At 41.7% G+C, this 14545-nt stretch overlaps 1 protein-coding gene and 2 long non-coding RNA genes across 6 annotated transcripts in view; 2 read left to right on the top strand and 1 right to left on the bottom strand.

The window, feature by feature from the left end:
• LOC141131994 (uncharacterized) overlaps positions 1-14545 on the bottom strand; it is a 52377-nt gene that overhangs the window by 14836 nt on the left and 22996 nt on the right. Inside the window, exons 6-9 of the mRNA XM_073619909.1 lie at positions 9493-9631; positions 7142-7254; positions 3914-4027; positions 1571-1705 (exon numbers count right to left, since the gene is read on the bottom strand). Coding sequence (XP_073476010.1) covers positions 1571-1705; positions 3914-4027; positions 7142-7254; positions 9493-9631 — 501 coding nt within the window. The remainder of the gene's footprint in view (positions 1-1570; positions 1706-3913; positions 4028-7141; positions 7255-9492; positions 9632-14545) is intronic.
• Positions 12005-14545, top strand: part of LOC141132014 (uncharacterized) — a 219135-nt gene continuing 216594 nt past the window's right edge. The window contains exon 1 of the long non-coding RNA XR_012242853.1: positions 12005-12065. This is a non-coding gene — a long non-coding RNA (uncharacterized lncRNA). The remainder of the gene's footprint in view (positions 12066-14545) is intronic.
• LOC141132002 (uncharacterized) overlaps positions 13319-14545 on the top strand; it is a 155528-nt gene continuing 154301 nt past the window's right edge. For 2 of the 4 annotated variants that reach the window (XR_012242851.1, XR_012242847.1), the window contains exon 1: positions 13323-13464. This is a non-coding gene — a long non-coding RNA (uncharacterized lncRNA). Of the gene's footprint in view, positions 13465-14545 lie in introns of all 4 variants that reach the window. The other 2 variants (XR_012242846.1, XR_012242852.1) reach the window with 2 other exon arrangements.

Raw genomic sequence — 14545 nt, 5'->3', positions numbered from 1 at the left:
AGAACTCTTGAACATCAAAAAAGTTCAGAACCGCAAACCCTAATAAAGTCTATGGGACCCGCACTTGAAAAAACAAAAGTCCCCATTTTGAAAGTTTATATGCAAGTTATTGACCATAAAAAGGTATGGGGGCCTGGGTATTGCCCTGTGGGACATGTATCAATGAAAACATTTTTGTTTAAAAAAGATAATTTTTAAAGGAGCAGTGATTTTAATGATGTTTAAAGTGAAACAATAAAAATGAAAAAATTCCCTTAAATATAGTGCCCGGGGGGGGGTCACCTTAGTCTGCCTGTAAAGTGACGCATCTGTACCATGTATAGAACCTGCTGCAGCAAAACTGACATATATTAAAAAAATTAGATTTCAATTGATTTTCCCAGCTGCAAGCTTTCTTGAAAAAAAAAAAAAAAAAAACACTGTTGGAGAAACAAAAAAGTAAATAAAAACAAAAAATCTGCCCCCCCCCACCCCAATGCACCTGGTCCCCCCTGGGCAGCAGTTGTGGGGGTCTGTAGGCAGGGGACTTATCAGAATCTGCAAGCCCCCTTTAACAACGGGGCCCCCAGATCCAGACCCCCACTATGGGGTACATTGTCAAAAAAGTTTAAAAATAAATAAAAACACACACACAGTTTTTGACAATTCCTTTATTAAAAATAAAAAACAATGCACCCCGTTGTAGATCCATCGTCAATCACAATGCCCACCGCTCCGTCAGGCCCAAAAAAAGAAAAAAATCTCTGCCAGTGATCCGCCATATGCCTGCTTCTCCATCTGACAGTTCTTAAATAGGTAAGGGGCGGAGTCACCTGGCAGCGTCACCTGGTGGCACCGCCCCTTCTGACATCACCAACCCAGCATGCACCGGTCGGTGACATCACATGGGGCGGTGCCAACTGGTGACGTCGCCCCTTACCTATTTAAGAACTGTCAGACGGCAGAGCAGGCAGATGGTGGTAGCCTTCCTCACGGATGGAGCTTTTTTTTTCCCGAGTATGGCAGTGCATCGGGTGTCTTGATTGGCGATGGATCTACATCGGTGGACATTGTTTTTTAATTTTTAATAAAGGAATTGTCAAAAACTGTGTGTTTTTTATTTCTTTTTTAAACGTATTTCTTTTTTAACCCCATACTCATTCACATAGGGAGGGGGCCGGGATCTGGGGACCCCCTTGTTAAAAGGGGCTTCCAGAGTTCAATAAGCCCTCTGCCCGCAGACCCCCACAACCATGCGGGAAATAGGCCCTTTATGGCAGAGCCCCCCTGCCCTAAAGCACCCCCCCATGTTGAGGGCATGTGGCCTGGTATGGTTCAGGAGGCGGGGATCACTCGTTTGTCCCCCCCTCTTTCCTGGCCCAAGAGGCTGCATGCTTGGGTAAGGGTCTGGCATAGATTTTGGGGAGGGGGGGCCACACCATTTTTAAAAAAAAATTTGGCATCCACACCAGGCCTAAGGGTCTGGTATGCACTTTGTGGGTGGGGGGTGGGGGATCCCATACCGGGTTTTTTTTTTCCTGAAAATATATATATATACACATACTCTATGCACAATGTACATTATGTTTACCTCTCCAGGTATGCTGAAAGCTCTAATTAATATGAAGTCTCCATCACAGGTACTTTTTAAATAATGAGGAATCCCGATAGGGAAATAGATCACATCCCCTTCAACAACATTGCATTCTGTACCGGAGATAGCTACCTGGTGAAAACAATACATATGTTTTGTTAAAGAAAAAAGAGTTAACATTTGTATATAACTAGGGATGAGCCGAACACCCCCCTGTTTGGTTCGCACCAGAACATGCGAACAGGAAAAAAGTTCAGGCGAACACCGTTAAAGTCTATGGGACACGAACATGAATAATCAAAAGTGCTAATTTTAAAGGCTTATATGCAAGTTATTGTCATAAAAAGTGTTTGGGGACCCGGGTCCTGCCCCAGGGGACATGGATCAATGCAAAAAAAAAGTTTTAAAAACAGCCGGTTTTTCAGGAGCAGTGATTTTAATAATGCTTAAAGTCAAACAATAAAAGTGTAATATCCTTTTAAATTTCGTAGCTGGGGGGTGTCTATATATGCCTGTAAAGTAGCGCATGTTTCCCGTGTTTAGAACAGTCTGACTGCAAAATGACATTTCGAAGGAAAAAACCCATTTAAAACTACTCGCGGCTATTGCATTGCCGGTCCGACAATACACATAGAAGTTCATTGATAAAAACGGCATGGGAATTCCCCACAGGGGAACCCCGAACCATAATTTTAAAAAAAAATGACGTGGGGGTCCCCCTAAATTCCATATCAGGCCCTTCAGGTCTGGTATGGATATTAAGGGGAACCCCGGCCAAAATTTTTTTAAAAATGGCGTGGGGTCCCCCCAAAAATCCATACCAGACCCTTATCCGAACATGCAACCTGGCAGGCCGCAGGAAAAGAGGGGGGGACGAGAGAGCGCCCCCCCCCCCTGAACCGTACCAGGCCACATGCCCTCATAAACACTCTCTGGTTACAATTTTTGGGTAAAAGACAACTGAACTTATAATTGTAACCCTAAAGCTATACTGGGATAGATAAACAAACAAGTAGCACATCAGCTACAAGTCTTAAACATTCTATATCACAAGGCATTGGGTTCCTTCTGGTTTTGTCAAATGGGTTTGGTACAGATGAAGGGTACTGCTAGTCAATCATGTATTTCCAAACTTATGGCAACAGTTTTGGTGTTCTGGTGCTCTTTTATGTTCCAAAGAGAATAAAATAGAATAGAAAATAAAGGAATGAAATAGAAAAAAAAATGAATAGAATAGAAAAGAATATAACAGAAATTAAAAGAATTAAATATAATAGAGTAAAACAGAACAAAATAGAAAATAAAAGAATAATAAAAAAGAATAGAATAAACTATAATAGAATAGAAAATAATAGAATTTAAAAAAACACTGGAATAGAATAAAATAGAAAGAATATAACCATTTCCCAAAATTCAAATAGAATCAATTTGAATAGAATAGAAAAGAATAAATTAGAATAGAATAGAAAATAACAGAATAGCACAGAAAAAAGCAACAGAATAGAAAGAATTCGAATTTCAAATAGAATAAATTTGAACTTGAATAGAAAAGAATATAATAGAATGGGATAGAATAGAAAAGAATAGAATAGAAAATAAAAGAATAGAAAAGAAACAAATAGAATAGAATAAACAAATAGAAAAAGGATTAGAATTTAAAAAACAATACGATGGAATAGAAAGAATATAACCATTTCCCAATATTCAAATAGACGAATTTGAATAGAATAGAAAAGAATAGATTGGATTAGGATGGTAGTTATATTATTTCTATACTATTCTGTTATTTTCTATTCTATTCTAATCTATTCTTTTCAAATTCAAGTTTCAATTCTATTCTGTTGTTTTTTTAATTACATATTTTTTTTCTATTGTATTCTTTTCAATTTGAATTTCAGAAGATGGTTATATTATTTCTATTTTTTCTATTTTTTTTTATTCTATTATATTTGTTTCTATTCTATTCCATTCTATTCTGTTCTTTTATTTTCTATTCTATTTTGTTCTGTTTTTTCTTTTATTTTCTGTTATTTTTTTTTTCACTATTATATTTTTTTTTCTATTCTATTCCATTATTTTCTATTCTATTTTATTCTCTTTGGAAATTGGAAAACTTTTCAAATTAGAAAACCTTTTCGAATTTGAAAACTTCAGCTTGTTCAATTAGGCTTTGACAAAACAAAGCCTGGAAGCTGAATGTTTTTTGTGCAGAGCTGCACCAGATTTTACACTTTACAGTTTTAGTAAATCAACCCCTGTATGTTACTGGCCATAAACAATAGTCGGATTTGGCTACCACAAAGACTACCCAAGCTTTTTTTATCCACTGTATTTACGTACCTTTCCACAACCTTTGAGTACATAGGCCATTTCATGTGCATTTAGATTATAATATGGTCCCAAGAGGCCAAATGGCTTTAGGGTCACCACTCCCAAGCTAAGTGTATTTGGATACTGAAAAAAGAAAATCAAGTTGCATCAGTTTAATTTCCCCAAGCATGACACGAGGTACACAGAATTATGTAACAAGATGCTAATTTTATTGAGAAACATGTTGATGACTTTTATAAAAGTGAGATTAAATCTTCATACAAAGTGGACTTTCTAACCACAAGCAATAATAATAGATTTTTAGTTGTTTTCTGGTTTTGCATTTTATATTGCCTTTTGTTGAGTTTTATCTTCATTTAATTTTTTTTTTAATTAAAAAAAAAATGATTTCCAAGAGAAAAAAAAAACAATGAATTTCTGTTTCAGACTGCTTTTTTTTTTTTTTTTTTTTTTTTTTTTTTTTTACTTTCCGCCCTGCAGTCACTATTTGATTAAAAAATAAAATTGCTAAATACATTTTGGGTACCAGCCTCTTATAATTCCCTGCACAGCTGTGGTCTGGGAGGAGGAGATTGCAGACTGTCAATCTAACAATGTGAGCAAAGTGGTCATCTTATTAGTATGCAGCTGCTCATTCATTGTCCAATCACAGGCTGAGGTGGGTCTTAGACCAGGCTGTATTGCTAAACTGCAGAGTAGTCTGCAGAAAAGTCTACGGGAGTGTAGCCTTGGGATGTTCTGTCTAGCAGGGGTGCATGTAGCTCAAGATTGGTTGAAAAGAATTACAAATCTTTTAGGCGAAACAGTTACCGTCTATATACAGTATCTGACAAAAGTGAGTACACCCCTCACATTTTTGTAAATATTTTATTATATTTTTTCATGTGACAACACTAAGCCCCGGTTCACACAGGGGTGGCACGACTTGCAGGTCGCCTCACCGAGGCTACCTGCACACGACTGCCACGGCGACTTGCAAAACGACTTCTGTATAGAAGTCTATGCAAGTCGCCCCAAGTCGCCCCCAAAGTAGTACAGGAACCTTGCGTCGCTCCTATTAGAACAGTTCCATTGTACAGAACGGGAGGCGACTTGTCAGGTGGCTAGGTCTCCTGACAAGTCGCCCCTGTGTGAACCGGCACTGAAGAAATGACACTTTGCTACAATGTAAAGTATGGTGTGTACAGCTTGTATAAGAGCCCATTCACACAGGGACGACTTGTCAGGCGACCTAGTCGCCTGACAAGTCCCCTCCCGTTCTGTGCTATAGAACCGTTCTAAGGGGAGCGACGCAAGTCGCTCCGACTTAGAAAAAGGTTCCTGTATGACTTCGGGGGCGACTTGGGGCGACTTGCATAGACTTCTATACAGAAGTCGTTTTGCAAGTCGCCCGGGCAGTCGTTCACAGGTCGCCTCGCTGAGGCGACCTGCAAGTCGTGTTGCCCCTGTGTGAATGGGGTCTAACAGTGTAAATTTGCTGTCCCCTCAAAATAACTCAACACACAGCCATTAATGTATAAACCGCTGGTAACAAAAGTGAGTAGACCCCTAAGTAAAAATGTCCAAATTAGGCCCAATTTGCCATTTTTCCTCTCCAGTTTCATGTGACTCGTTAGTGTTACAAGGTCTCAGGTGTGAATGGGGAGTAGGTGTGTTAAATTTGGTGTTATCGCTCTCACTCTCTCATACTGGTCACTGGAAGTTCAACATGGCACCTCATGGCAAAGAACTCTCTGAGGATCTGAAAAAAAAGAATTGTTGCTCTACATAAAGATGGCCTAGGCCATAAAAAGATTGCCAAGACCCTGAAACTGAGCTGCAGCATGGTGGCCAAGACCATACAATGGTTTAACAGGACAGGTTCCACTCAGAACAGGCCTCGCCATGGTCGACCAAAGACAGTTGAGTGCACGTGTTCAGTGTCATATCCAGAGGTTGTCTTTGGGAAATAGACGTATGAGTGCTGCCAGCATTGCTACAGAGGTTGAAGGGGTGGGGGGGAGTCAGCTTGTAAGTGCTCAGACCATACGCCGCACACTGCATCAAATTGGTCTGCATGGCTGTCATCCCAGAAGAAAGCCTCTTCTAAAGATGATGCACAAGAAAGCCCGCAAACAGTTTGCTGAAGACAAGCAGACTAAGGACATGGATTACTGAAATTATGTCCTGTGGTCTGATGAGACCAAGATAAACTTATTTGGTTCAGATGGTGTCAAGCGTGTGTGGCAGCAACCAGGTGAGGAGTACAAAGACAAGTGTGTCTTGCCTACAGTCAAGCATGGTGGTGGGAGTGTCATGGTTTGGGGCTGCATGAGTGCTGCCAGCACTGGGAAGATACAGTTCATTGAGGGAACCATGAATGCCAACATATACTGTGACATACTGAAGCAGAGCATGATACCCTCCCTTCAGAGACTGGGCCGCAGGGCAGTATTCCAATATGATAACGACCCCAAACACACCTCCAAGACTACCACTGCCTTGCTAAAGAAGCTGATGGTAAAGGTGATGGACTGGCCAAGCATATCTCCAGACCTAAACCCTATTGAGCATCTGTGGGGCATCCTCAAATGGAAGGTGGAAGAGCGAAAGGTCGATAACCTCCACCAGCTCCGTGATGTCGTCATGGAGGAGTGGAAGAGGACTCCAGTGGTAACCTGTGATGCTCTGGTGAACTCCATGCCCAAGAGGGTTAAGGCAGTGCTGGAAAATAATGGTGGCCACACAAAATATTGACACTTTGGGCCCAATTTGGACATTTTCACTTAGGGGTGTACTCACTTTTGTTGCCAGTGGTTTAGACATTAATGGCTGTGTGTTGAGTTATTTTGAGGGGACAGCAAATTTACACTGCTATACAAGCTGTACACTCACTACTTTACATTGTAGCAAAGTGTCATTTCTTCAGTGTTGTCACATGAAAAGATATAATAAAATATTTACAAAAATGTGAGGGGTGTACTCACTTTTGAGACATACTGTACATCAACTGTGTATTCACTTTGCCTTGAGTTCAGTTCATATGCATTTGTCCTCTGCACCCAAACAAGGAAAATGTATACCATCCTGAATATAAATGTCCCAAATTGGCCTGATCCATAATGTGTATTAACTGAAAATATACAATAGTTTCTTTTTTTTTCTTACCATTGATTTAAAATGATAAACTTCCACGAAATAAACTAAAATGCATTTATCAACCTATTTGAAAATTTGAAAAAAAAAATTGTGCCTTACCGAGAATATGGAATTGCCATAGATGATGGTATTTCGGGTCAGTTCTGTAGTGTTCTCATAGTAGCGAGCACTGGTTGTTATTATTATATTGTTATACACTAATTTCCTTTCACCTAAAATGAAACATATAATGCAACTATTGTAAATGTTATAGCAAGGAAATATTTTAAAATAATCTGCATAAAAGGTAGATGTACTTTTTTTTTTAGAAGTGGTTTTCAAAATACCCAAAAATGAAAAACGCCTGTAAACGAAACGTGGCTAAACGCAAGTCACTGCGTATAACACAGTTTAGAAGCATTTGGCGCTTGAAATGCCTCTAAACTCAGCGTCTGAACTCATTTTTTTGCGTTACAAAAAAAGCTTCTAAACTCAACTGCCTAGAAACGACGAGTTCAGGAGCAGTTGAAAAAAATGCCCAACTGCTCCTAAACATACGTTTACCAGAAGCAGTGTACATGAGGCCTTATCCTAAAAGAAAAATTGCTTCCAGTGCCAGGACAAAGTCATCTAATGCCCAGGGCAAACATGCCAAATTATATCCCCCGCCCAAGATGTATGGGCATTATGTCTCAGCGAAACCCCCCCCCCCCAAAAAAAATCTAGCACTAATCTGCAAGCTTACCCCTAACCATAAATTCCCCCTCTACCCAGTACAAATATGTCCCCCCGCTGAAACCCACCTCCAAGCAATAATCTCTGCCCCCCAGGCTCAAATACGTTCTCCCCCCATATGCCCCCAGCCCAAACCCCCTCCCCCCCAAAAAAAAAACAAAACCAAATTCCCCCTCCTAGCACAAATCCCTCCCCTCCAAATCCCTCACTTTTAGTACAAATTCCCCTCCCTAATCCCCCAACCTAGAAAAAATCCCCCACAAATTTCCCCTCCTAGCACAAATACCCCCCCAATCATCCCCACTAGCACCCCCCCAAAAAAAAATTTTCTATCACAAACCCCCCAAATCCCCTCTCTTAGCACAAATCCTCTTCCCCCACCACCCCTCCCAACACAAATCCCCCCAAATCACCACTCCTAGCACACCTCCCCAAATTTGCCCTCCAAGAACATTTCTTATCCCCGTTTGGCTTCCAAAATTCCTTTCTCAACACAAATCCCCTCCCCCCAATCTCCTTGTGGTTTCGACCTTCCAACTCCCCCCTCTTCCCAACATGATACCACAGTGCCCAGGACAGCCGCCCTTCCTGCCCACCCCTTGTCCCAGCACTGAGTTCATTTAACACTGCCCTCTTTCCACATGGACAATGCTGCTGTCCAAACCTGTCCCTGTTGTCCCTGTTGCCCCTCTATCCAGAATAGAGACAAACTAAGACAGGAAGTGTGTTAGTGGCCGAAGCACCAGGTGAAAATGAAGGAAAAAGGCCTAAAAAATAAAACGAATGCGGTCACTACATTAAGGAGTGGGGAACTGAAATATACTAACTTTTTTGTTGTTAGGTTTAATGCTGATTTAAATATCTATCTTATTCTGTATGTATGGATGTTGCACCGTAGCACGTCTGTTGTCCTGTATGCCGGGTGTAATTCTCAGTATTAGTTCTTATTCTGTATGTATGGACCAGTGGTGGTGCATCCATAAGGGTGCACGGGTGCCACCCCCTCTCTCCTACCACCATAGGCTCTAATAGGCATCAAAAAAGGTGACCTGCGAGCGCCATGCTGGGCACTCGCAGTTCACTCAGCCGTGTTAGAAAAGCAAATGAATATTCGCTTTCTTAACACTAAACCACCTCTCCGCCAATCAGGTGCTCGAGTCTGTCACCTGATTACCTGAAATGACAGGCGCCCAGCAGCAGGAGAGGATGGGTGATAAGGACGGCAGGAGAAGCATGCAGGACCCCACTCGTCGCTGTCATCCGCTGCCCCACCAAGACAGGGTAAGTGCCAGCAGACTGCGAGCGGGCGGGGGTCACACTGGGGGCATTCAAGGGCACACTGGCAGCATTTAATGGGCACACTGGCAGCATTTGATGGGCACACTGGCGGCCTTTGATGGGCACACTGGCAGCATTTGATGGCACAGTGGCAGCATTTGACGGGCACAGTGGCAGCGTTTAATGGGCACAGTGGCAGCGTTTAATGGGCACAGTGGCTGCAATTGATGGCACAGTGGCAGCGTTCGAGGGCACAGTGGCAGCGTTTGATGGGCACAGTGGCAGCGTTTGATGGCACAGTGGCTGCAATCGATGATTTTTTTTTTTTAGTTTTTGCGCCCCCGCCAAAAATTTTGAGCACCAGCTGCCACTGGTATGGACTCTGCAGAGTCCACTTCTCCTGTCCTGAATGCCGGGTTATACAGTAATTACAACATTTCAGCACAATTCCTTCTTACCTTCCATGTCCAAAAAATACTTTGAGACAATGTTAGCTGGAGATTGGGGGTAGAATCCTTGGACGGAACCCAGAGTAATTATTTGAGGTTGAGAAATGCCACGTTTCAAAGCTTGAATGAAATCCAATCCAGACAGGGGCTATAAAGACACAAATGAATAACGTCCTATATTTTAAAAACAGTAAAGTTTTTTTGTGGGTTCTTTTTTTTTTGAGATTGGGCTGCACTGCCTGTAGGAAGGCAACAACCTATCCTCTTAGTGTAGGCCCTCCTTACAAGAAATTACCTTTTTAACTAGGGATTGGCGAACAGTTCGGCCTGAGCATAAGTTCGGGGTGAACTTTTGTTGTTCGGACGTTTGGCGAACAACGAACATTATGCGGTGTTCATGGCAAATTGGAAAGCCACGGAACCCCGTTAAAGTCTATGGGACACTAACATAAAAAATCAAAAGTGCTCATTTTAAAGGCTTATATGCAAGTTATTGCCATAAAAAGTGTTTAGGGACCCGGGTCCTGCCCCAGGGGACATGGATCAATGCAAAAAAAAGTTTTAAAAACTGCAGTTTTTTCAGGAGCAGTGATTTTAATAATGCTTAAAGTGAAACAATAAAAATGAAATATTCCTTTAAATATCTTTCCTGGGGGGTGACTATAGTATGCCTGTAAAGTGGGGCAGTTTTCCCGTGTGTAGAACATTACCACAGCAACATGACATTTCTAAGGAATAAAAGTCATTTAAAATTGATCGAGGTTGTAATGAATTGTCAGGTCTCGGCAATATAGATAAAACTCATTGCAAAAAACGGCATGGGTACCCCCTCCCCCTGAGTCCATTACCAGGCCCTTCAGGTCTGGTATGAATATTAAGGGGAACACCGAACCAAAAATTAAAAAAAAAATTGCACGGGGATCCCCCCAAAATCAATACTAGGCCCTTCAGGTCTGGTATGAATATTAAGGGGAACACCGAACCAAAAATGTAAAAAAAAATTGCATGGGGATCCCCTCAAAATCAATACTAGGCCCTTCAGGTCTGGTATGGATATTAGGAGGAACCCTGTGCCAAAATAAAAAAAATGGCATAGGGGTCCCATAATCCATACCAGACCCTTATCTGAGCATGCAACCTGGCAGGCCACAGGAAAAGAGGGGGGGGATTACAGTGCCCCCCCCGAACCATACCAGGCCACATGCCCTCAACATGGGGAGGATGCTTTGGGGTCCCCAAAGCACCTTGTCCCCATGTTGATGGGGACAAAGGTCTTATCCCCACAACCCTTGCCCGGTGGTTGTGGGGGTCTGCGGGCGGGGGGCTTATCGGAATCTGAAAGCCCCCTTTAACAATGGGGACCCCCAGATCCCGGCCTGTGAATTGGTAACGGGTACACAAATTAAAGTGTCAAAAATAGTAAAAAAGACAGGAGACACTTTGGGACAAGTCCTTTATTAAAAAATAAAAAAATAAAAATGTCCCACAATGTAGATCTATCTCATGCTGCCCGACGAGCCGAAAAAAGAAAGCTCCGCTTCCATGGGAGGCTCCCGCCGAGTGATGCTTCTTCTCGATGACAGCTGTTATATAGCTGAGGGCGGGGCCACTTAGTGACACAAACGGGCGACCCTGCCTTCCTCTGACGTCACGTGGCATCAGGGGGGGACGGGATCACCTGTTTAGGTCACCGGGTGGCCCCGCCCTCAGCTATATAACAGCGGTCACCGAGAAGAAGTGTCACTCGGCGTTACATCCTGTTAGATCTTGTCCTGTCTCTTCACTCCTGCCGAATAACAGTTGGGTGGGGTCTCCTGATTACATCATTGACCATTTTTTTTTTGGGGGGGGGGTTGTGTGGGGTCCCTCTTAAAATAATACCAGACCTGAAGGGCCTTGTATGAATTGGTGGTAACACCCATGCCTTTTTTTTTATCTCCAGCTACTTTGCTTACATGACCAGCCATGTAAATGAATGTTGCCGTTGGTATTACTGGTTGTTTAGGACTCAGTGGTGCCTGCACCCGCCAGCGTCCTTAACAACTATTGAAAGAAAGAAGATGTCATGTATAATAACAGCCAAAATACTACTTTTTAGCTGACTGCTGAGTTAATTCCAAAATAATGAGGCCCATTGCTCCCAACTAATCTTTTGCAAACAAACTTTCAGCAAGTTGACATAAAATTTTCGTTAGTCTTCAGAGGCAATTTCAGATACCAGAGACATGTAGAGAAGGTCGAAGATACGGGCTTATTCTGCCTTCGCTACTCTCTTTGTATTAGAATAAGAAACCCAATGTTTTTAATTTTCTAAACATTTTATCTTTCGTGTGTTTTACAAAAACTGCTTTTTGAAAAATATGTTTTTAACCACTCCATAACAGCAGAAGTATACATTACAAATATATACACCTGACCTGCCAAAAAGTAATTGGAGGTTTGCTACAACTTTCTTTTGCGCCAGTAACTCTACCTTCTCCGCCTCTTAATTATGTTATAATGTTGTAAGCAATAAAACCTCGTAAAACATGTTCATCATTGAATAATGTGACTGCAAGAATCTGCGTGCCAGCTCAGTACTGGTAAGTGAGGAGCATTACCAAGATCTAAATTACGCTATTATTATCAATGTCTAAGGCTGAATTTTTAAACTGCTGAATTCTCAATGATTTGCAGAATACGCTTTGTGTTGCTTGCTGGTATTGTTATACTGCTTGCTTTTTTTCTTTTTTTTTTATATTGCTTTTTTGCTGGTCTTGTTATATTACAGTAATTGCGCTTGCTAATATTGTGATGCTGATTGTTGTTAGCTGGTTTTATACTATCTGTTTCTTACTGGTTTTGTTATACTGATTGTTGCTTGCTGGTTTTATACTGTCTGCCTGATTCATGCTGGTTTTGTTATACTGCTTATCGCTTACTGGTTTCCTTAGTTATACCGATTGTTGCTTGCGTTTTTTGTGATGCTAATTGTTGCTTTCAGATTTTATATTGCCTGTTTCTTGCTGGTTTTTGTGATACTGCTTGTTGCTTGCTGGGTTTGTTTCCTTAAAGTGATTGTAATGTTTTTTTTTTTTTAAATAAAATAACAAACATGTCATACTTACCTGCTCTGTGCAATGGTTTTACACAGAGCAGCCCGATCCTCCTCTTCTGGGGTCCCCTGCCATCGCTCCTGGCTCCTTCCCGCCACCAAGTCCTCACATAGAGAGACGCTTTCTAAGGGGAAACTCGAGCGGTCTTGCTCCCAAGCTGTCCTGTCTGCGTCTATTGGCACAGACAGGGCACCTTGGCCCACCCTCTCCTTGTTACAGAGTTTAATTGACATCAGACCGGACCAAATTGGGCTCAGATAAGCATAAGGATGGGGGGGGGGGTGGAATCCTGTGACACAGAAGGGTTTTTTTTAGGGTTAAAAAACCTTCAGGCTTTAGAACCACTTTAATTGTACATCACATAATACAGGTGTTTGGAAACTGGCAAATAGCAAAGCTTGGCATTGCCCCCCCCCCCCACTTCCGGAAATGAGTGAGGTGGGGAGTAGACAGATAGATTTGGGTGTCATTGGTGTATTCGCATATAGATGGTATTGGAAGCCGTGGGCAGTTATCAAGTGACCAAGGGAAGAGATGTAGATAGAGAAGAGAAGAGGTCCAAGAACAGAGCATTGAGGGACCCCCACCGAAAGGGGCAATGGAGAGGAGGAGACAGATTTGTAGGTAACACAGAAGGAGCGCTGTGATAGGAGAACCGTGTAGATGTGAGCTCATCCCAGGATCTCCATAACAGCAGAAATATACAAATATTACATTACAAACCTGACCTGCCAAAAAAGTTATGACAGGTTTGCCAAAACTTTGTTTGGCACCAGTAACTCTACCTTCTCCGCCTCTTAATTATAATGTTGTAAGAAATAAAACTGAAAAAAACCATGTCAATGAATAATGTGACGGCAAGAATCTGCATGCCAACTCAGTACTGGTAAGCGAGGATCATTACCAAGATCTAAATTACGCTATCTTATCAATGTCTAAGGTTGGATTTCAAACTGATGAATTGACGATGTTTTATAGAATAGGCTTCATGTTGCTTCCTGGTATTGTTATACTGTTTGCTGCTTGCTGTTTTTACAGTATACTGCTTGCTGTTTGCTGGTTTTGTTATATTAATTGCTACGTGCTGGTTTCTTATACTGCTTAATGCTTGCTGGTTTTCCTTTTTTTTTTTTTTTTTTTTTTTTATACTGATTATTGCTTGTGGATTTTCTAAGGCTGATTGTTGCTTGCAGTGTTTATACTGCCTCTTTCTTGCTGGATTTGTTATACTGATTTCTGCTTGCTGAACTTGATGATACTGGTGTTGCTTGCCGGTTTTGTTATACTGATTGTTGCTTGCTGGTTTTCCTATACTGATCTTTTCTTGCTGATCTTGTGATACTAATTTTTGCTTTCCGGTTTTATTATACTGCTTCTTGCTTGGTTTTCATAAAGTGATTGTAAAGCTTAATTTTTTATAAATAAAATAACAAACATGTCATACCTACCTACTCTGTGCAATGGTTTTGCAAACAGAAGCCCCAATTTGCCTCTTCTGGGGTCCCCATCAGCAATCCTGGCTCTTCCCCAACCGCCTCCATAGAAAGCAGCTTTCTATGGGGTACTCTAGCGGGCTCACTCCCAAGCCACCCTGTCTGCATCTATTGACAAAGACAGGGTAGCTGGGCCCCCACTCCTTTGTCACAGAATTTTATTGACAGCATTGGCTATCAATCTCCTCAGTGAGGAGGGAGAGAGCGGAGAGAGATGCTGCTCTCATGCACATTGCTGGATCAAATTTGGGCACAGGTAAGTTTAGGGGGGGTCGACGGGAGGATCCTGTGACACAGGCAAACAGCAAAGCTTTTAAACCTCATATAGTTGCGCTGTGTAGATTGAAATAAGTGATTATAACAAGTGATGAATAGGATAATCACGTTAAATATAAATCCTTTGCAAGTGTTTTAAACAATGAATAGGTCCACACAATCATCAAAGTGATAAGATGAGTAAAGTTAATCCTCTGT

The sequence above is a fragment of the Aquarana catesbeiana genome, linkage group LG01 (genome assembly GCF_042186555.1).
Source record: "Aquarana catesbeiana isolate 2022-GZ linkage group LG01, ASM4218655v1, whole genome shotgun sequence".
NCBI lineage: Eukaryota > Metazoa > Chordata > Amphibia > Anura > Ranidae > Aquarana > Aquarana catesbeiana.
The sequence above is the reverse complement of the archived record's forward strand: the minus strand, read 5'-3'. Positions and strand labels throughout refer to the sequence as shown.